This window comes from Emys orbicularis, chromosome 1, assembly GCF_028017835.1.
Source record: "Emys orbicularis isolate rEmyOrb1 chromosome 1, rEmyOrb1.hap1, whole genome shotgun sequence".
Classification (NCBI taxonomy): domain Eukaryota; kingdom Metazoa; phylum Chordata; order Testudines; family Emydidae; genus Emys; species Emys orbicularis.
This window is the reverse complement of record NC_088683.1, coordinates 317123187-317146533: the sequence shown is the minus strand read 5'-3', so window position 1 is coordinate 317146533 and position 23347 is coordinate 317123187. Positions and strand designations below refer to the sequence as shown.

The 23347-nt window shown below is 44.5% G+C and overlaps 1 protein-coding gene across 1 annotated transcript; it reads left to right on the top strand.

The window, feature by feature from the left end:
- Positions 1–305: 305 nt before the first annotated feature.
- On the top strand, positions 306–7870 carry RFXAP (regulatory factor X associated protein). Its single transcript, XM_065415819.1, has 3 exons — positions 306–776; positions 3130–3237; positions 6030–7870. The coding sequence occupies exons 1-3, from the start codon at positions 321–323 to the stop codon at positions 6138–6140; spliced, it is 675 nt and encodes a 224-aa protein (XP_065271891.1). The 5' UTR covers positions 306–320; the 3' UTR covers positions 6141–7870.
- Positions 7871–23347: the final 15477 nt, after the last annotated feature.

Here is a 23347-nt window from a genome sequence, read left to right as displayed (position 1 = left end):
CGCGCGGCACAGCTCCCGGCCTCAGGGCGCATGCGTTCCCGGGCCTGTCCGCATGCGTAGTAGGCAGCTGGGGAGGCGTACAGTGTAGCCGCGCACGCGCACTAGGTCTCAGTGCTGGCACGCAGCGTGTACAGTTGGTCGCCTGTCAGGGCCGCTGCGCCTGCGCAGTCACTGCTCTGTGGCTACCGGTCCAGAGCCGCCCGGCGCTCGGTGGGTGGGAGAGCGGGACGGAGGGCCCGGGCGGCAGCAGCAGCAGGGCCCTGCGGGCTGGCCCCGCCGCCGCCGCTTCCTCCTCGCCCCCCCAGCTGACGCTGCTGGTGATGCAGCCGTGCAGCGGCGACGAGGAGGCGGCGGGGGGCATCGGGCGGCACCGGGGCCCCGCGCAGGCCCCGGAGACCTCCGGAGGCCTCGTGTTCCTGTGCGAGGTGTGCCCCAGCGAGGGCGAAGGGGACGCGGCCGAGGAGGGCGAGCCGGCGGGCGGCGAGAGCACGGCCAGCCCCGAGGAGCTGGAGGACGAGGAGGCGGCGGCGGCCTCCGGCGGGGAGGGCCCCGCGGGGGGCGGGGGCTGCAAGAGCTGCACGTACCAGGGCTGCAGCGAAACCACCACGCAGGTGGCCAAGCAGCGCAAGCCCTGGATGTGCAAGCGCCACCGCAACAAGATGTACAAGGACAAGTACAAGCGCAAGAAGAGCGACCGGGCCCTGGGCGGCGGCGGGGCCGGGGCGCCCCCAGCGCAGGGCGGGGCTGCCACCCCGGCGGGCAGCGCGCGGGCCGAGGTGAGGGGTTAGTTCCCGGCTCACCGCTGTGTCACAGTGCCGAGGTATTAGGGCAGAGATTTGGGGGGGGGGGGTAGCTGAGGCTACACATCAGCCCCCCCACCGCTGTGTGCAAGGGTAGCCCGCTGTGCAGCGCCCAGTTAACAACACCCCGAATCACTTGAGTTAAGGGTGAGTTGCAGGTAATCAGCTTTTCGGTGGGGTCCCCCATTGGAGGGGGGAGACTTAGCCTGCCACTATTTGCTGCTGTTACAGGTGTGTGGGAGCGCACCTCCCTCACTGGAGAACCACATAACTCTCCTAGTTCTCTTCTCCACTAAGGTACAGATTCAGGGCAGAATGGCATTAGTTATTTACATCGCCTGCCTAGCTTTTTGTCTGCTCCTACTCCCCGCACAAAGGCCTGGTCTACACTACGACTTTAATTCGGATTTAGCTGCTTTAATTCGAATTAACGCTTGACCCGTCCACACAACGAAGCCATTTAATTCGAATTAAAGAGCCCTTTAATTCGATTTCTGTACTCCTCCTCGACGAGAGGAGTAGCATCAAAATCGGTATTGTTAATCCGAATTAAGGTTAGTGTGGCCGCAATTCGATGTTATTGGCAATTCAATGTTATTGGCTACCCACAATGCAACGCTCTGGAAATCGATGCTACTACGGTAGCTTGGACGCACACCACCGAATTAATGGTGCCTAGTGTGGCCGAATACATTCGAATTTATAAAATCGGTTTCCTAAATTCGAATTATATAAATTCGGATTAATCCTGTAGTGTAGACATACCCAAAGTGAGTTCTTTCTAACGAGCCTGTCAGCCTGGTATGATTTCCTGTCCTGTTGCGTTCCAATTATCTAAGCATGTTTGTGGTGGCCCGGGTAGTTCCAATAATAGTAGTGGTAATTCTCCTGTCCCAGAGAGAAATCCACAGCTGTCTTATAGACCGAGGCCACTGTGGCAGGGAAAGCCTTGCAGAGAATAACTTTTTGGCCATCTGCTTTCCTGCTCCCTCCTCCCTGTTTGTTACACTTATGAAACCCTCTAAGTATGCTTAGGCCTTGTGTAATACTTTAAACATTCAGAGCTATATTGGGCCACACAACATCTTCATAAATGTTATCTACAGATTGAAAAACAGGCACAGGGATCACACAGTAAATCAGTGGCAGAACTGGTATTAGCACTCAGCTTGTTTTCAGCAGTTTTGGCTCTCAATCCCAAACTCTATACAATGTAGTCTCTGATAGTTGCCATAATTTTTATAAAGAGTTTTCAAGCAGATTTTGCATTTTGTACATGCATTGTATTTTGGAATAGTTTTGGGAAGGGGGAAACTGCATTTCTTCTGCTGAGTTTAAAAAAAAATGGTGATGGAGGCGGTTTGTACTGAGGGGGTGGTTTTGGAAGGGGCAGGATTTTCTTTTTCCACAACTGTAGAGTCTACACTAGCCTTTGAAGATTAGTGAGACTCAAGGTAGAATACCCATATATGCATCTAATAAAGGCTGAGCCTTTTGACATTTCTTCAACAGTGTTGAAGTAGTAGATGCTAGGATAGATATTTGTCCGACCCCTTTCAGTTGGAAGAATAGTTAACTTTACAGGTTGGGATGCCTCAGGCCAGAGAGAAACCAGTGAGGAATCTGCAGCACCTTATCTGTGCTGAACTGGGGCTAGAACTGCCCCAGCTGTGACTATAGCCTGACCTAGCCTCAAACCTGAGACTCTCTAGACCAGTGGTTCTCAAACTTTTGTACTGGTGACCCCTTTTACATCGCAAGCCTCTGAGTGTGACCCCAAAATAAATTAAAAACACTTCTTTATATTTAAAACCATTATAAATGCTGGAGGCAAAGCGGGGTCAGGGGTGGAGGCTGACAGCTCGCGACCCCCCCCATGTAATAACCTCACAACCCCCTAAGGGGTCCCGACCCTCAGTTTGAGAACCCCTGCTCTAGACACACATTACTTTCAGGGAAATATGGTTAAAAAGTGTGGAAGGAATAATTGGGCTGTTTCAAATTACTTAATTTTTAATCAAATAGATTAAAGTTTTATTAACTAGCTGTGGTAACTTGGTTAGGAGTCTAATTTAGAAGTCTAATTCACCAGTTTCTGGAGTCATGCTCACTGTGGCAAGTGGAGACTGGAAGCTTTATGAAGGGAAAGGGGAAAAACAGAACATTGGTGGATTCTTTTCCTCTCTGGCACACCTTATTTCCTTCCACAGGTTAGGAAGGGGAAGCAGGCCCTTTTATTCTGAGATCTCCCCTGTAGAAATGAAAACGCATTGTAATGAGAACATATTAACATCTATCTTTCCTCTTGTATTTTGTCTCTTATGTCCAGGATTGCGTTGAAGGTTCAGTTTCTGTTACAAAACAAAGAACAGGGTCTATTGGAGATCGCCCAGCAAGACCTACTCTTTTAGAACAAGTATTGAATCAGAAAAGGCTGGTAAGTACCATGGCTTCACAAGGCTGAAGATAGTAGGATTGCTTTTTGAGAACCAATTTTTGTAAATTGCTCACTCCTTTTCTTAAAGATACAGATAGAATATGTATTGAAAGTTATTGGTGCCTCTCTGGAAACTTGGAAGTCAGTAGATTGTTGTTGTGCATTACATAGTTATATAAACAAGTTTTTAAAACTGAATTATCACAGTAGACATGGAAGATGCACATTTCGACATCTGCACAGAACACAAATATGAATAATCATGAGTATGTGAATCACAGTTACGTTAGCTGAACGTGGACATTTCTGTACTATTAGAAAAGTGTGTAGTTCTTTGGGCAGATAGCATTCATAATGTATCTAGGATGGTTTAATCTGTTAATCCAGGGATCGGCAACCTTTGGCACGTGGCCTGCCAGGGTAAGCACCCTGGTGGGGCAGGCCAGTTTGTTTACCTGCCGCGTCCGCAGGTTCGGCCGATCGCGGCTCCCACTGGCCACGGTTTGCCGCTCCAGGCCAATGGGGGCTGCGAGAAGCCACGGCCAGCACATCCCTCAGCCCGCGCCGCTTCCCGCAGCCCCCATTGGCCTGGAGCGGTGAACCGCGACCAGTGGGAGCAGTGATCGGCCGAACCTGCGGATGCGGCAGGTAAACAAACCAGCCTGGCCCGCCAGGAGGCTTACCCTGGAGAGCCGTGTGCCAAAGGTTGCCAATCCTTGTGTTAACCCAACTTTGCTGTAAAGTCTCCAGTAAAACAGTAAGATGTGCACTTTAAATAGTTCCAGTGCAAGTTTCAGTCATGGCAGTGTAAGAAATAAAGTCAGTAGAAGTCTTAGACTCACTACCTCACTTACTATGATATTGTATACACCAGTGGTTCTCAACCTGTGGCCCAATCAGCACTGAGCTGTGGTCCCCCTCAGGGCCATACAGGTAGTATTGGATGTGGCCCACAATGGTAAATAGGTTGAGAACCACTGGTATACACTAACATCTGTTTTACATTCTAGTAAACATAAGATCATTTTTGTGGCTCCGTTAGCTGCCTTCCCTGAATGTCACTTACATGGAGGAGAGAATTTAATATATTTGGTGGTTTTGGCTTTTATTGTGAATGTTTCTACTGTACCTTTACCATTGTTTTTTATTCTCTTTCCATCAAAAGAGAATCAAACTGTTCATCTACTGCCTCCATTAACTATGACAAGCAGCATAACCAGCCCTGATTATTGTGCTGCAGGTCTCTTTAGGCACCTATGTGCATGGAGGACTCCAGATCCCAGATATTCTGAAGATGAAAGTCTTTAAAGAAAAGACCTCAGAATGCTAGGTTTACAGCAAAATAACCTTATTTTGTCTCCCTTCTCCCAGTGATATACAATATATAGAAGAAGCACCTATTTAAAGTCTAGAAATAAACTTTGGAATAGTGTCCATGAAAAGGAAATTATTTTCTTTAATTCTTTAAAGTAGCCTGCAGAAAAATTGGAGTCACAAAGCCGCCCATTGGCTGCTGCTCTCTGAGTCTTGCTATTGGATTGCACCTCTTTGGCTCCCTTGCCTGATTGACAGTACCTTCACAGCTCTTAGCTGCACTTGACAAGGTCCTTTTAGTAATGGAAACTGAAAACACTTTTATGATTTCCCTAGAAATATAGCAACCAGATGCTCTTGGAAAAGTAAATATTTCTTTTAAGGGCCTTTGCACAAGATTGAAGCTCTTTCATTCCTGGTTCTGCCCACCAAACAGGAAATGTGAGGTACAGGTTCTCCCTGAACTGTGTTGCTGTCTTCTTCAGTGCTTTGACCCTTTCTCTTATTCAGCAATATTCCTTTAGGAAAGATCCCTTTGTTTTTAATATATCCCACCTGGGGCAAAGTATATGGGAAGGAGGAGGACATGATCTCATAAACCATAAAGGTATTTTTAAATGGAATGTTATTGTATACATCTTGGAAAAAGAACTGGCTTTTTGGAAAACTTCAAGTAGCACAAGGATGAAAACATTTCCTAATATAGTAGATAATGTCTAGCACTTTTATGGCACCTTTTAATCAAGGATCTCAAAGGATTTTATAAGTACTCTTTTGGGAGTTAGATAATTATTCCCATGCTGCAGATGGGGGGGATGGGGGGAGGAACGGGGGGGAATTGAGGCACAAAAGTTGTGATTTGGCCAAGGCCCACAACAAGTTAGTGATAGTGCCAGGAATAGAACCCAAAACTCCTGACTCCCATCCTCTTCACAAGACAGTGCTTCCTTTCATGCTTTCATAAGGGTTGTTTGTTTCTATCTGGTGACCAGTTAGCATGATAAACTATAAATATTTTATATTTATAGAAATCTTACTTCAATGACAGGCTCTGTATTTCTCCAAAAGAACAGGGATTTGAGGTAGTTTGCTATATGGAATACAAGAAGTATAGTTCAAAATTAAACTGCAGTTAAACATTTTTAAAGCAGATGTTTACATTGTCTATATGACAGTAACTTATTTTTGTTTAATAAACAAAAGTATATAGTATTATGAAGTGGCATATCATGCACATCTTTCAGTCTTGATTCAGTTAACTGGAGGTGACATTAATGTTGACTCCATTTCTTTTCTGGAGGTATTGTAATGATGAAAATGGTTCCCACTTTGGTGTGTTTTGTAATATGTTAATTTTATTGTACTCCCATTTATAAAATATAAGGAACAAACGGATATAATGTATAGTTCACAAATATGGGATATTTTTCTATTCTAAATATTTTGGTGTCCATTTAAAAAATCCTCTTTTCTTTAAGTCATTATTAAGAAGTCCGGAGGTGGTACAGTTTCTGCAGAAACAGCAGCAGCTGCTAAGTCAACAAGCTTTGGAACAAAGGCAGCAACAGTTTCCAGGAGCACCTGTGTGATGGGGACAAAGATCTGCAGCAGAATCTTATGCTGAAGTGGTGGAGGGATATGTATCTTACATAAGTGAAAAAAGGCGAGTTAAATATTAAGATGAAAGACAAAACTTGTTGCTGCTGTATTATACCTGTATTGTTTTGTGGTTGCACTTTTGGGGTTCTGAGCTGCATGGATGTCCACAAATTTGTGAGCAAATCAGGAGGAATCTGATTCCCCATTCTGTTTCAGAAATGTAACTTATTCATAATTTTTTATGTAAATGTCATTGTATCAGTAATCCTTACATAACCCCCTACTCCTACCAAAGTCTTCCATTATAAACTAAACACTTTGCTATGTGAAAGATTTCATAGCTTCAGTGTAGTCACTCTTTGATGACAATCATTGAAGAAATAGAGGCAATTACTTTCTGTGGAAGTTGTGAAATAAAAAGTACTGACTTTGAGCCAGCCCAGTAAGATGACATAGTAGCATATTGCTCAGGGATATAGGAGGCTTGGAGTCATTAGCTTCTGTTGCACTAACAGTTAAAGACAAAATAATGCCATGCAGTAGCTGCACTAATGGCTAATTGTGTAAATCATTGGTTGATCCTGTTGGTGTGTCCATAATTCACAAGTCTAGCTGGATTGGAGTGTTTAACCATTCTCTCTAAAAGAAGTGCTACAGGGCTGTAACCAGCGTAATAGGTAGTTTGAAGGAATTGATGTGGAAAATAGCCCCAGAATGAATAGAAAGGAGAAATTGCCATTTAAAGGAAGAACTAGAGGCAAAAAAGAAAATAACCTAAGTTTTTTTTCATTGTTTACATGGCCTTCCACTATCCAATGCTCATGAACTTTACAAAAAGTAATATTTAATAACTGGTGGTCAATAGTGGTGGACCATAGCTTGCTGAGTGATAGCAGAATAAAGTGACCTCTCATGGATGAACCAATTTAAGAATTATATTAATTATTATTTATTTGTCTTGGATTTGAAAACCATGAGTGACTTTCATTCCTCTCTGTAAGTGAATAAAATGAAATATTTAGAGTTAAAGTTGTTGAATTTAGTTATAACAGCAGCTGTGTGCAAAGAGTAAAATTAATTCCATATCACTTGTTCCTTATCAGTAATCTTCCTCCTCCAAAAACAAACCTTTTAAAAAGAGCTTAATACAAAAGAAATAGAATCTAATCCACTCGGGTTTCTAGTTAATTAAAATTGTTCATTTTAACAATTGGTTTTCCTGTTTAAGAATCAAAACATATCACAAAACAATGAATCCTGAGTTTTCCTTAGTATTAAAATTAATTTTCTAGTAGAGGGTTTTTAAGTAATAGCATAGGTACTTATTAAGCTGTGACTTTGGTACAAACTTTTAAGGTCCACTAATAAGTATCAATTCAATAATATTTCTGTTACTCTTGTATGGGTGTTGTGTAAGATATATTTATTTATAGAAATTGTTCAGATAGCGATCTATTAAACAGCAATTGTGTGTCTGGAATTGTGCAGGTGGTTCTCATTTCAAATATGTTTTAAGAAATTTTGTATAAAAAATTTTTGGACCAATAAGTGTTCTTTGAGCAACTTTTTTGTAAAAACTCATGTTCATTTTTTTCTTCTTTGAACTTATTGTACATTCATTTTTATGTTCTGTCTCTGTATTCAAATGGCTAGCTCTGGTTAGGTAGCCTTAAACTTTGCTGCAATTCCAAACTGCTTGTGTTCTTTCAGAGAGAGAAACTTCACATTTAAAAAAAAAAATAATCAGATACTGTGTTTTCAGGGTGTAAATGGTTATATGAAAATTAAAAATAAATACCAATTGTATAGATTTTTATTCTGATATTTATATATAGAAGAAAGTAGTGGGGTTTTTTTGTCTAATTTGGCTAATTTTTTTTTAGGTTTTTTGTGAAAACATTTTGGGGGAGACAACTTGCCATTCAGTTAACTTTTTTTTTAAACGGTAGTCTTAGGTACTACACTTGCCCCAGAGCTCCCATGCCAATTATTGTGATTTTATACAATCTCTTTTTCTTATTTTTAAAGTTTTCTGGCTTGTTAACAATTTGCTGGGCCCATACATAAGAACATCTATACTGCGTCAGACCAGTGGTCCATCCAGTCCAGTATCCTTTCTTCTGACAGTGGCCAATGCCAGATGCTTAGGGGTATGTCTACACTACAGGATTAATTCGAATTTATATAATTCGAATTTAGGAAACCGATTTTATAAATTCGAATGTATTCGGCCACACTAGGCACCATTAATTCGGTGGTGTGCGTCCAAGCTACCATAGTAGCATCGATTTCCAGAGCGTTGCATTGTGGGTAGCTTTTACATAGCTATCCCATAGTTCCCGCAGTCTCCACCCCCCTTGGAATTCTGGGTTGAGACCCCAGTGCATGATGGGGCAAAAAACATTGTCGCAGGTAGTTCTGGGTACAGCCTCCCCCTCCCTCCCTGAAAGCAACGGCAGACAACCATTTCGCGCCTTTTTTCCTGAGTGAACTCTGCAGACTCCATTCTGCATCAAGCATGGATCCCGTTGTGCTCCAGAACGCAGTCTTGAACATTATAAACACCTCGCGCTTTCTCGTGGAGTTTATGCTTACACAGGACCAGAAAAAAGAGGCGAGGAGGAGGAGGAGGCGGCGATTGCAGCGCAGCGACCAGCGTGATGAGGACATGGACACGGACACAGAATTCTCTGAGACCGCGGGCCCCGGTGCTTTGGAGATTATGATGTTAATGGGCCAGGTTATAGGCTTTGAACGCCGATTCTGGGCCCGGGAAACAAGCACAGACTGGTGGGACCGCATAGTGTTGCAGGTGTGGGACGATTCCCAGTGGCTGAGAAACTTTCGCATGCGTAAGGGCACTTTCATGGAACTTTGTGACTTGCTTTCCCCTGCCCTGAAGCGCCAGAATACCAAGATGAGAGCAGCCCTCACAGTTGAGAAGCGAGTGGCGATAGCCCTGTGGAAGCTTGCAACGCCAGACAGCTACCGGTCAGTCGAGAATCAATTTGGAGGGGATGAACAGGACAGTTATCAAGTGCTCCATCTCCTGTTGTCCACTCCCAGCTTCTGGCAGTTAGAGGGTTAGGACGCCCAGAACATGGGGTTGCATTCCTGGTCATCTTGGTTAATTGTCATTGATGAACTTATCTGAATCTTTTTGAACCATTATAGTTTTGGTCTTCACAACATCCCCTGGCAATGAGTTGCGCAAGTTGACTGCATTGTGTGAAGTACTTTTTTTTTTTGTTTTAAACCTGCTTCCTGTTAATTTCATTGACCCCTGGCTCTTGTGTTATGGTAAGGCCAGCCCTGTTCATATGAGGCGAACTGAGGCGGCTACCTCAGGTGCCAGACTGTGGGGGGATGCCACTAGGACCCAGAGTGTAGAAAATTGTGTCTGCTGCTGGTGCATATGTATTCTCGCTGCTCTAGATGCACAGAGATGGTGGAGTGCTGTGCTGGAGGAAAGAGGGCACGAGAGACGTAACAGGCAGGCAGGAGAAAAGGTGAGAGGGAATAACAGAAAGCAGCAGGAGCTGCAGGAAGAGAGAGGAAGAGGAGCCTCTTATGTACCTCTCTAGCACCCCCAGAAGTCTGGACTGATTAACACCAGCTTCTCAGGGAGCTTCCTGTTTCCTGCTGCTTCCCTGAAGTCCACTTAAGGAGAACAGACAGTCAACTGGAGTAGTAGGAGCCAGTTAGGCCCTTAAGATGCTGATATCTTCCCTCACTCAGGCCCTGCTACCAGCCTGCTTATTTGTCCCCTTCAATTGAGTGTTGAGAGCAACTATAGCTGGCACAGAACAGCAGTCATGAGCGAAAGAAGAAAACGCCCCACTGGGGCAGCATTTAGAAAAAGAAAGCAAGCAAAGGAAGCTTTTCTATCGAAGCAGGAAGGAGCTCTCCTGAGATACATAGACACGAATGTTCACGGTGAGCCTTCTGGCCCCAGTGAGGATGTGAGTGGTGAGGAGATGCCTGATCTTCCAGGTTGTCGGAGTGCAGGTGACCTGACAGCTACTGCAGCATCCATATCTCCATCTCAAATGGATGTAACCATGCACATTCCTGAAGAAAAGTGTAGATCAGAGGAGTGTGGTGGAGGCGCAAGAAGCAGTTGCTGCTGAGTTTAGTTCCTTACGTCTAGATGATCCAGGACTCTGGACCCACTTGAGCAATAGCCTGAGGGACTTCCTTGTACTGCATGGGCCACAGCAAGTGAAAAACTTCATGTTCCCCAAAGACAATGAAAATAGAAGTTCCCATCCAACGCACTACTGGCGTGAAATCCCCAATGGTGATAAAGTGGAGAGGCCATGGCTTATGTACTCAAAAACCCAGAATAATGCATACTGTGTTTGTTGCAAACTCTTCCAGTCTAATGTTTCAGCCACATTGGTTTCTACAGGAACAAAGGACTGGAGAAATCTGGCTAGAAATCTGGCATGCCATGAGAAGGCAGCAAATCACCAGAGAGCATTCCATAGGTGGAAAGAGCTTGAGATGAGACTAAGGTTAAAGGCCACCATAGATGATCAGCATCAAGAGAAGATTGCATCAGAGTCTCTACTGGCAAAATGTTCTGAAAAGGCTCATTGCCATTGTGAGAATGCTTGCTACCCATAACCTAGCACTGCGTGGCACTTCAGATCAGCTGTATGTGCCAAACAATGGAAACTTCCTTAAAATTGTGGAGCTGATGGCTGAGTTTGATGCTGTACTTCAGGAGCATCTAAGAAGAGTCACCGCCCAAGAAATGTACACACATCACTACCTTGGAAAACAATTCAAAATGAGATCATACAGTTACTGGCAACAAAAAAACAGAAGATTGTGGCAGATCTGAAGTCAGCAAGTCTGTTGTTCTGGACTGCACACCTGACATCAGCCATACGGAACAAATGACTTTAATGGTGCATTTTGTAACAACAACAACAACCTAGTGAAAATGTCCCTGCAGTAGTGACTGTCAGAGAGCATTTTCTAGAATGTATTGACATTGATGATACTACAGGAGCTGGTATGACATGTGCTTCTTAAGAAGCTGGAAGATACAGGAATTGCGATAGCTGACATGAGAGGTCAGGGCTATGATAATGGTGCCACCAGGAGAGGAAAGAACAGAGGAGTGCAGACACGGATCCGAGAGTTAAACCCTCGAGCTTTTTTTGTCCCATGCAGTTCTCATTCATTGAACTTGGTGGTCAGTGATGCAGCATCAGCTTCTAGTGAGGCTGCTGAATTTTTTAATGTAATTCAAAGCATCTATGCATTTTTCTCTGCATCAACTCATCGATGGCAAATTTTGAAGCAACATCTGGGAACATCCTCTCTGACACTGAAACCACTGAGTGCCACACAATGGGAAAGTCAAGTGGAGGCGATAAAGCCTATCAAACACCAAATTGGGAAGATAGATGCCATAGTTGCCATTATGGAGGATAATGCTATGACAGGAACTGTTCGTGGGAGAACAGTGGCAGAGGGAAATGGAATCACCAGAAACATACATAACTTCAAATTTCTGTGTGGCCTAGTGTTGTGGCATGACATACTGTTTTTGAAATAAATGTTGTAAGCAAAGAGACTCCAAGGTGTTGACCTTGATATATCTGGAGCAATGGAACAACTGGATAAAGCAAAGTCATACCTACAGTCTTACCGGTCAGATGAGGGATTTGAAAACGTTCTGAAGAGTGCACAGAAGTTGGCAGAGGAACTTCACACTGAAGCTATTTTCCCACCCATTCAAGAATACAAGAGTCACCGAAGAAGAAGACATTTTGATTACAAGGCACAGGATAATCCCATAAGAGACCCCAAACAACAATTCAAAGTTGAATTCTTTAACCGGGTGCTAGATTGTGCAATACAGTCAGTTGAACGTTTCATGCAGAACAATGTTTCATGCAGCTCAAGGAACACAGCAGTATATTTGGGATGTTGTATGATATTCCAAAACTCCTCACTATACCTGAAGACCTACACCAGCAATGCAGAGCACTAGAGACAGTGTTGACACATGATGACATGAGCGATATTGATGCGAGTGATTTAGGTGATGAACTGAAAGCCCTTTCAAGATACATTTCAGCAGGATCAACTCCAAAGGCTGTTCTGGAATGTATGTGCACAAATAAGATGACCACCCTCTTTCCAAATGCTTTTGTTGCTCTGTGCATACTTCTAACACTTCCTGTAACAGTTGCCAGTGGAGAACGCAGCTTCTCCAAGCTGAAGTTAATAAAAGCACATCTACGCTCCACAATGACACAGGAGAGGCTGGTCGGCCTTGCAACCATATCAATAGAGCATGAGCTGGCCCAGACTGTGGACCTTCAGCAGGAAGCAGTTCAAATCTTTGCAACCAAGAAGGCACAGAAAGCACCACTTTGATTATTCAAACAGATAAAAATGCCAGTGTTTACTATGCAGACAAGAAAAGTTACATTTGCCGTTCAGGCGTTTGAAAGTTGTGTTACTTAAAATTTTTGAACAAGGCATTTTAAGTTGTTAGTTCTCCTTTATTGGGGTAGATAGTAGAGCAGTACCATGAGAGGAGTAGAACAGGAAGAAGGCAGAATTGAGACCTTTCAAAGTTTTGGCCCAAGTGAGAGGGCATGGGGGCGTCATTTGTGCTCCCCGCCTCAGATGCCAAAATGTTGTGGTCCAGCCCTGTATATGAAGGGGTAAAGAGTGCTTTTTCTCCACACTATACATGATTTTATAGGCCTCTATTATATTCCCCCCTCCCCCATAGTCTGTTTTTCAAGCTGAAAAGTCTGAATCTTTTAAATCTCTCCTCATGGAAGCTGTTCCATACTCCTAATCGTTTTTGTTGCCCTTCTCTCTACCTTTTCCAATTCTAATATATTTTTTGAGATGGAGCAACCAGAAGAAACTGGTCTACACAGAGTAGATCTGGAAATGGACTATACAACGTGCTGTCAAATGCAAAAGTAAATTAGAAATTTTTCTTTTAATCTTTTAGTAATAGTTAACATGATTGTTAATTGTTACAATAATACATAAATATCAGAATTTGATTTGTTAATGGTGTCTTTCCAAAATGTCACTCAAAATACTCATTCTATCTAAATTATGATTGTGAATGTTTAAATCAAATGTCTGATTCAGCAAATCCTCCATGTACACAGCTACCAGTAACTTTCAGCATTCGGATATTGTGAAGCTGAAATCATTAGAAGAGTGTGATATTCCTATCTGTTAAAAACAATCTGACATTAATTTATTAAGGTGAAGTGATAACTCAGGAAGTAGTTTGCTGTTTGTGATTTACTGAGCTTGCAAATCATGTTAGGAGCCTTACAATTTAAAGATGTGACATAAAATGACTTCAGTGAGAAGAACTATGCTTCAAGAACCAGGTTGATTTAACTCAGAACATAATAAAATGTATGGGATGAAAATAAAATATAAAAAAGGGAAAGCAGAATGAAGTCATGTTGGGACTAGCAGCATCTTTGTGAGGCTTGTCATCCTTATATTGATAACTTGTTATACTGTTATCTTTCCCAGTACATAGACATAACAGGTGGTGATTAGATTTCACTCAGACTGTCAAAGGCAATCAAACAAGAAAGCTATATTTTTCATATGCCTTCCTTAAACTGTGGGAGATATACTGGCATCTGCAAATTAGAATTTTGCATGCAGTGGTTGAATAGGCTACTTCCTTGAATAATAACGTATGCATACAAGTCCATTTTGCAAGCACATCACAACTCAAATATCTATTATCTACCATATTGCAATCCGACTGAACTGTGCTATTTTAGTATCTGTTAGCTTCATTTTCTTACATACGACATCTATTTGGGGCAGAGTGTCTTTCTTGTGTGTTTCATAGTTCCTTTTCAGAGGTTGACATATCAAATAAGTATATTTAATAGATCTAGTTTACCCTAAAGGCACAAATTTTCAACAGTGAGGGTGATTAATCATTGGAACAAGCTACGAAAGGACATGGTGTATTTTCCATCTCTTGAAATCTTCAAATCAGACTGGATACTTCGCTGGAAGATTTGGTCAAACTAGTTAGTGGGCTTTTATTCCCAGTAACTGGGATGTTGGAGACAGAGATTCAAATCCCTATTTTTCCTGATTTGGAACAGAACCTTCAATCCTAGTCTCCCACCTATATGCCCTAACCACTGGGCTATGGAATATTCCATTATGGATTTCTCTCAGTATCTTCCGTTGAAGCTCTTCCATTTTGAATAAAATAAATAGTCTTTGGAGTAGGCATTGGAACCTGGGTCTCCAGTGTTTGTGCCAACCATGGGGCGACAGAGTCATTCTCAATATTTAAGGGTTTTTTTTTTTTTTTAAATATATACAGCTTCTACTGGAGAAATTGAGAGAGCCCCACCCCAGAATATGATTTAGCTCAGTAGCGCGGGCTCTTGTCTGAGAGGGAAGTTCTGGGTTCAAGTGTGTGCCCCAAAACAGGCAGAGTGGGGATTAGAACTCTGGTCTTCTACATTCTGGCTGAGTTCTTTAACCATTAGATGATATACAGAATGGGGGGAGTGTGACATGCCCAGCATTCAAATGTATAAACTACTTACTCCATGTACATAGGAGCAGGGACGGCGCTAGCTTTTTTTGCCGCCCCAAGCACGGCAGGCAGGCTTGCATGCTTGCGGGAGGTCACCGGTCCCGTGGATTCGGCGTACCCGCCACTGAATCCACGGGACCGGCGGACCTCCCGCAGGCAAGCCGCCAAAGACTGCCTGACTGCCGCCCTCGCAGGGACCGGCAGGGCGCCCCCCGCAGCTTGCCGCCCCAGGCACGCGCTTGGAGCGCTGGTGCCTGGAGCCGCCACTGCATAGGAGTCTTCGCTACTCCTCCAAGTCAGGGACCAGATTGGGAAAAACTGGCACTACTGCTCCACCAACAACATACTCATGCTGTTAAAATGAAACCAGATTCACAACAGGTCACATTGATCTATGTCCAATCCCACCTCTTTTCTACAGTGTTTGCATGCTGTGACACTGGCTGATCATCATCCACACAGAAGCCATTATTTGATGCCATTTCCTAGATCAAATGTTCTGCCAGATGGCCTATCAAGGCTCACAAACATCTATTCAGGCTGTATAATCATTGAGTGAATGGAATGACCTGGATACAGAGTATTGTTTATGGTACTGAATCTGTCACATTCATCTGTGAGAGAAGATGATCAGGTTACTATTCCAGTTTTCAGTCTTCTCAGGCCAGGCACTACGGTGCCTCCATAGTCCTTGAAAGGGGCTGAGCCCTTGTAGTGATCTATTCAATTTATATTAAACATTCTACAGAGGCTTCCTATTTCTCTATCAGTTTAGTTTGTTTGTCCACATTAGCAGGCCAGGTATTTGCCTGATCATAGCAGTAATGAATGCAGGCAGTGATCCAAGAAGAAATTCTTTGAGCAGACACCGGACGACCTTTCATTCTGTTGGCCACTGCAACGAACAGCTGCGTAGATTGCAGAATGGCTTGGTCCGTTCAATGTAGAAGGCTAGTGCTCTTCTGACATCTAGGGAATGCAGTCGACGCTCCTCCGACTTACGGGGCTTTGGAAAAAAGATGGGCAAATAAATCTCCTGGCCCCTGTGAAACTCGGCAGGAGGGCTGGGTGTGGACGCAGTTGGACCTTGTCCTTGTAAAAGACTGTATAGGGCGGTTCTGAGGTAAGTGCCTGTCAAGGCTGTATCCCCACTTTGAACTTTAGGGTACAAGTGTGGGGGCCTGCATGAGGACTTCTAAGCTTAACTACCAGCTTAGTTCTGGTCCGCTGCCACCATTCCCTTCCCTGGGAAGCTTTTAGAAACCTTTCACCAATTCCCTGGTGAATACAGATCCAAATCCCTTGGATCTTAAAACAAGGAGAAATTGACCCTTCCCCCCTCCTTCCTTTCACCAACTCCTGGTGAATACAGATCCAACCCCCTTGGATCTAAAAACAAGGAAAAATCAATCAGGTTCTTAAAAAGAAGGCTTTTAATTAAAGAAAAAGGTGAAAATCATCTCTGTAAAATCAGTATGGAAAATAACTTTACAGGGTAATCAAACTTAAAGAGCTCAGAGGACCCCCCTCTGTCTTAGGTTCAAAGTACAGCAAACAAAGATAAACACTCTAGTAAAAGGTACATTTACAAGTTGAGAAAACAAAGTAAAACTAAGACGCCTTGCCTGGCTTTTTACTTACAAGTTTGAAATATGAGAGACTTGTTTAGAAAGATGGGGAGAACCTGGATTGATGTCTGGTCCCTCTCAGTCCCAAGAGCGAACAACCCCTTAAACAAAGAGCACAAAACAAAAGCCTTTCCCCCCCGCCAAGATTTGAAAGTATCTTGTCCCCTTATTGGTCCTTTGGCTCCGGTGTCAGCCAGGTTACCCGAGCCTCTTAACCCTTTGCAGGTAAAAGGATTTGGAGTTTCTGGCCAGGAGGGATTTTACAGTACTGTACACAGGAGAGCTGTTACCCTTCCCTTTATAGTTATGACAGTGCCCTAATCTCAGAGACCCTGCGGGCTGAAGTTATTGCAACCAAGAACCCAACCTTCCAAGAAAGGAGGAGAGAATAGGAAGCCAGAGGCTCGAAGGGTGTGTGTGCCATGAGCCGGGATAACATGAGATTTAGGTCCCACGGAGGGACTGGGTCCCTGACGTGCGGATAGAGGTGCTCAAGGCCATTGAGGAACCTGGCAGTCATGCTGTGGGCAAAAACCGATCTGCCCTCGAGTGGCGGATGGAAAGTCGAAATAGTACCCAGATGGACCTTAATAGATGACAAAGACAGGCCTTGGAGCTTGAGGTGCAGAAGGTAGTCCAGGATTAACTGCAGCGAAGCCCGCCCGGGCCGAATGCCTTTATTTGAGGACCAGTACGTAAACCGTCTCCACTTGGCCGTGTAGGTCGCTCTAGTGGAGGGCTTTCTGCTGCCCAGCAAGACTTGCTGGACTCTGGCCGAGCACTCCTGCTCCTCCTCATTTAGCTATGCCACAGTCAAGCCATCAGATACAATGCTGCCAGGTTCGGGTGCAGGGGGGCGCCATGGTTTTGTGACAGAAAATCCGGCCGGAGCGGTAGCTGAAATGGAGCCACCACCGAGCAGTCCAGCAGAGTGCCGAACCAGTGCTGATGTGGCCAAGCTGGCGTTATGAGGATCACCTTCACTCTGTCCTGCTTGATCTTCATGAGGACTCTGTGGATCAGTGGAACTGGGGGAAAGGCATACATTAAAGCCTTCAACCATGGGAGCAGAAAAGCATCCAATAGAGAGCCTCTGTCAGACCCCTGAAAGGAGGAGAAGGCGTGGTATTTCCTGTTGTGTCTGGACACAAACAGGTCCACCCAGAGAGTACCCAACCTGTGGAAGATGATGCTGACCCCCTCCAGACGGAGAGACCATTGATGGCGAGACGAGAAAGTCCTGCCGAAACAATCCGCCAAAGCGTTCCTGGCCCCGGGGAGGTGTGTGGCTACGAGATGGAAGTCATATTGCACACAGACGTCCATAGCCCGAGAGCTTCCTGGCAAAGGGCAGATGACCTGGCTCTGCCTTGCTTGTTGATATAGAACATAGCCGCTGTATTCTCTGTCAGGACCTGGACCACCCTGTTTTTCAGGTGAGGTAGGAAGGCGTGGCAGGCCAAGTGGACCGCTTTGAGCTCCCTGACATTGATGTGTAGTGAACAATTGAGTCGGGACCAAATTGTGTCGAGCACCCAATGGTCCGAGGTCAGCCACAACCAGGCCGAACGGAAGGGGGGTAGACGGTCGAGGAAAAAGCAGGGGGGTGGATCCTGGGCAGTGGCTGGGGCGCCGTTCTCGGGCGCATCCTCAAAACGCCTGCTTCTGGCTGCCCTGATCTCGAGGGGCCAACCTCGGCAAAGGAGCGGGAAGACGAAAGGTGCTGTTGCTTAAACTCCTTGTCTTTCTCCTTTCATGTAGGAGCTGGACCGGGGAACGCCCCACGACTTTGATGGAGGCGGCGGCCGGAATGGCTTTCTAGCCGGTTGAGGGGTGTACAGGCCCAAGGACTCAAGGATGGCATAGGAGTCTTTAAGGCTGTGGAGCCATGCATCAGTCAGCTCTGAGAAGAGCCCTGCTCCCTCAAACGGGATATTGTGGAGGGTAGTTTGCATCTCCTGGGACAACCCAGAGGACTGTGACCAGGAGTGGTGCCTCATGACCATTGCAGAGGCAACCACCCTGGTTGTCGAGTGCATAGTGTCCCAGGCAATCTGGAGGGCGCCTCTCGCCACTGGCTTACCCTCATCCACTAAGGTGGCAAACTCCTCGGCTTAGTCCTGTGGAAGGCCCTTCTTGAACTTGCTGATGGAGTCCCACGGTTAGACACCTGAAATTGTGGGAGACAGAGGTGGATCCCTGGCTGGGCTAGGGGGTCTGACCACAGCGGTACCCCTGTGTAGCTCTGGGGCAGGCACGTGGCCTAACACAGGTCCTTTGCCCAAAGCCCCCTTGTCCTGCAGTGCCCATGGGCCCTTGGGCTTCAGCCGTTTCTTGGGCACCGGCAAGGGGAATGGTGCTGGGTGGGTGCCGTAGCCAGCAGTGCGCTGCACACTGATGCTGAAGTACTAGGCGTGGAGTTTGACCGGAGGGCTCTGAGGCAGGATGAAGCACAGCCTCCGTGAGGAGGGCCCTCAAGTGGATATCCCGCTCCGTCTGGGTTCTAGGGCGAAAGTTCTTTTAGATCCTGCACTTGTCTTTTCTGTGTGATTCCCCTAGACACTTGAAACAGCTGTTATGGGGGTCACGATGGGCATCGGCTGGATACACGATGAACATGGCTTAAAGCCTGGATCATGGGGCATGCCCCACTTTGCAGCGAACTCCCAGCTGGGACTCCTAACTACTAAAACTATCTGACACTTAATGGTCAAACTAAGTACCTAAAAACTAACTACAAAGGAGACAGAACAATGGGCTGAAAGAATCGCTAACGTTCTTGCAATGCAAGACAAGGCATTCCAACTAACCGTCACGGATGGTAAGAAAGAACTAAGAGGGTGTACAGCCGGCGGTGCCTGATATACTGATGCATGAGCATGGCCCTCAAGGGGGCGCCGCAGCCGACCCTACAGATACTGTTACGGCAAAAGTCTCCGACGGCTGTGCACAGGGGCACGCACACACCTAGAATGGAATTGACATGAGCAAGCACTTGAAGAAGAACCACTGATTCCAGTGGACTATGTGTATAAGGTTTACTCATCTGATTGAAGCAAGAGAGAGTCCTGTGGCACCTTTAAGACTAACAGATGTATTGGAGCATAAGCTTTCGTGGGCGTCTGACGAAGTGGGTATTCACCCACGAAAGCTTATGCTCCAATACATCTGTTAGTCTTAAAGGTGCCCCAGGACTCTGTTGCTTTTTACAGATCCAGACTAACACAGCTACCCCTCTGATACTTGTCATCTGATTGAGAGTTTTCTAAGGGGAGTGCTCCTGCACCTGTAGTGAATGGGAGCAGGATTGGGCCCTAGACCCTTATCAAGGTTTAATTTGTAAATCTCAGCCACACAGAAAAATGCACACCAAAAAACTGCTCTCTGTTTGGAAGTAACTTTATTAACAGTAAGCACAAGACATGTATGATCACTATTACACTAGGATAATTCTATCCAAAGAAATGAAAGATTGATAAAAAAAGTGTGTTGTTCAAACATCAGACTAAGTACATTGTTTTCAGGCAGCCCCAGTCACCCTTGACAGGACAAAGGATTTGGAAAAGCTACTTAACTGTGTAGCAAGCATAATGTTTTTCTCAATGTGATAGCAAGGCCTAGTTTGCCAGTTGGAGGACTTAACGTGGCTTTGAACTCCCAGGCTCATGAAGGCTACTACTTCTGTCTCAAGAGGCAAGAGTACAAGTGGCACTATCCATGCACTAATTTGCACTGGCAAGTTTTTGGAATGCCAAGGACATCTGCCTGAGAATGACACTGAGGGTACATCTACACTGCAAAGAAACCCCTGCAGCAGTGTGTCTCAGAGCCTGGGTCAACTTACTTGGGCACACAGGGCTTGTGCTACTGGGCAAAACATAGCAGAGTAGATGTTCCCATTTGGCTTAGAGCCCAGACTGAAAGCCAGCTAGGAGGGTGGGTCCCAGGCTCAAGCACAAGCGGGAATGTCAACACTGCTATTTTTAGCCCCGTAGCACAAGCCCCATGAGCACAAGCTCTGAGACTTGCTGCTTTGGGTTTATTGTTGAAGTGTAGACGTACCCTAAATCCCTTTTTTCTGGATGATGAAGAAGTTTTGCTCAGGCTGTGATAGTGGGAGGAAGAAAGGGCAGAAATCAACCAGAGAGAGAACTTGTGTATTTTACTCTTGTATATTTAGGCTTGGCAGAATTCGTTGTTTTAGAAATAATTTTGACAGATGTTTAATTTTAAGCATTTTTTCAATTTTTATTTATTTAAACTTTCACAATTGCACAAAATTATGGGTTTTAAGCATTTTTTAATTTCTATCAATTTAAATTTTCACAGTTGCAGGAAATTATGGGGTGGGGGGTGTCAGACAATAATTATTTAATGACAGCAGACATTGAGATCCAAAAAAGTAAAGCTTTCTAACCACTAGAACACACATTTTCAACATCACATATGAAAATATACAAAGTAAATATACTCTCATAGGTTCACAAACTGCATTTTTCTTACTTCACCTATCTGTAAATTTTGATTATTATAGATGGATATTTTCACCACTGGTTTGTGTGTGTGCTGTGAAATTGATGTTTACTGACATTCACCAATAAAAATCTAATCCTTCCAAGCCTTTGTATATTTATATATTCCATTTGGTACTGGTTTTACCCTCAACTAGAGTATGATAACTAATACATACCAATAAACAGCAGAGAACCCCTTAAATCCATAGTTTTGCTCCTCACATGCATACATCTTTGGAGGATTAGAGCCTTCATTACTATACACACTTTATAATCCACACAGAAAGGGGTTAATCTCCCCATTTATCAGCAAAATTTAAATAGCAGAGGCAGTGCTGTAATGAGATTTTGAATTACTAACAATGAGTTATCTTTACAAAATATGCTGTGGTAAATTTATTTGTATTTTAGAAAGAATTATAATTAAAACAACTAAAATTGCCAAAATAAATGAAGAAAATGTAGTGATGACTTATCCCTGCTCTTTGTTAAATTTGTTCCCGTGCTCACTAATCTGCAGTGTCTCGCAGGCATGAGTGTGAATTAATGAGACTGTAATATTTTAGCACATTGTAATATCAGAAACATTTTGATTCAGATGACATGATACTGTATTTGAAAGTGCAAGGGGTTAGGATTAACCAAACTTCCATGGATTTCAATTTATGATGAATTATGTATTTGAAATTAACTGGTTGGTCTAGTTTTCCTGTGCTATTATTGTACATGACCATTTTAGGACTAACTCAGAATACAAAATAGCAGTATACATATGTAACAAAAAAAAAACCAAGACTGCACATCAGAAAAAAGTTCACAATTAGTTGGAAGTATTCACGCTGGCAATGAGGGAAGTGCAACTGACTTCAAGGGACACACTGTGTAATTTAAAACAGAATTAAACAAACCAACCCCAAAATGGTTATTAACCAAGATGGTAACCCCATGCTCTGGCTGTCCCTAAGCCTCTGACTGCCAGAAGCTGGGACTGGATGACAGGGGATTGCTCAATAATTGCCCTGTTCTGTTCATTCCCTCTAAGCATCTGGCATTGACCACTGTCGGAAGACAGGATACTGGGTTAGATGGACCACTGGTCTGATCCAGTATGGCCAGTCTTATGTTCTAACCCAGGGAATCAATTTAAGGAGGAAGTATTTGATCTAATTTGCACAGGCAGCTGATTTTAAAATAAAAGCTAGATGTTGTCTTGTCTTGTGCAGGTGCTCTGGGGCAAAGTGGGTGTTTGACAGGAGGATTAGCTGACCCCTGCTAAACAAAGGGTTAACTACCCCTCAGCCTATCTTCTTGCAGAGGTGCTCAAAGGAAGGGGCTCTGAGAATGGTTGTTCTGGGAGGAGAATGCCATTAAGAAGGTAGCGCTCTGCACAAGGAGCCATGGCATTATGCTGCAGCCCCCAAGCTGGGGAGATATTTTGTTCACATGAACTTATTTTGATGTCTTGTTCTAAAGGTTATGCCTTAAGAAACAGGCCTTGCTGACTGTGACTTGGGTTTTTTCCCTGTCGAGTCATTCCAGCAGCTTACTGGGTGAAAGAGGGTACAGGGATTCTCTCCTCTATCCAGGAGCCAGGCAGAACACAACTCCCTAATCATGTGGGGGCAGCTAGCCGTCCATAGCCCTTGTTGTGCAGTGCCCAGCCAGACTGGGACTATGGTTAGGCCCTTCTGCCCCATGCACAGACTCGGATGGAAGGATAGGGAGGCATGCATAGCTGCACATTTCTGCAGCACACAGAAGAACACTGTCCAGCATGCTCCCTACCATCACACCTTTCCTTGGTGCAATGGGGAAATGGGGTATTCTGCTCATGAGCTACATCTCCATTCTCCCTGGTCCCTCAGTGAAGCAGAATTTAGTCCTAAGAGTTTTAGAAAGCTGCAGCCCTACACGGACCCTTCTCAGCTCTTTCACTAAAGCTCCCACTTGCACCTGCAGACTGTTCTGACTAGCTGCCTGTCCCAACTCAAAAGCAGGAGACGCCCAGGATAAAACCAGCTTCCCAGGTAACGGCACAATCTGTATTATGGGCAACATGCCTCAGCTTTGAAAACGACACTTTAATGAGTGTTCTATTCTGAGTTTACTCCATTGCACCCCAATCTTTATTTACCGCATCTGCTTCTAGTTTTCTGGGAATCAGTAATGAGAGAGAGAGATTAATAGGAAGAAGGATTAAATGCTTGTCTATGGTTTTGACTTCCAGCACAAAATGCCCTGCACTGCTAGGGATGATATCACACATTACATTTCAAATGGTCTATAGATCTCCCCCCAGCTTTATCAGAGAGAATTTAAGTATTCTTAAAGTTGAATACAAAAAAGTCCCTAATGAGCCAAGAACACTGGCTTTCCCCTTGAGATTCATTCCAAGAACAAATAAATTAAGCCACGCTTCTTTATTAATGATTCTATTCAACCAAAAGAAACAGATGCAGTTTCTCCCATAG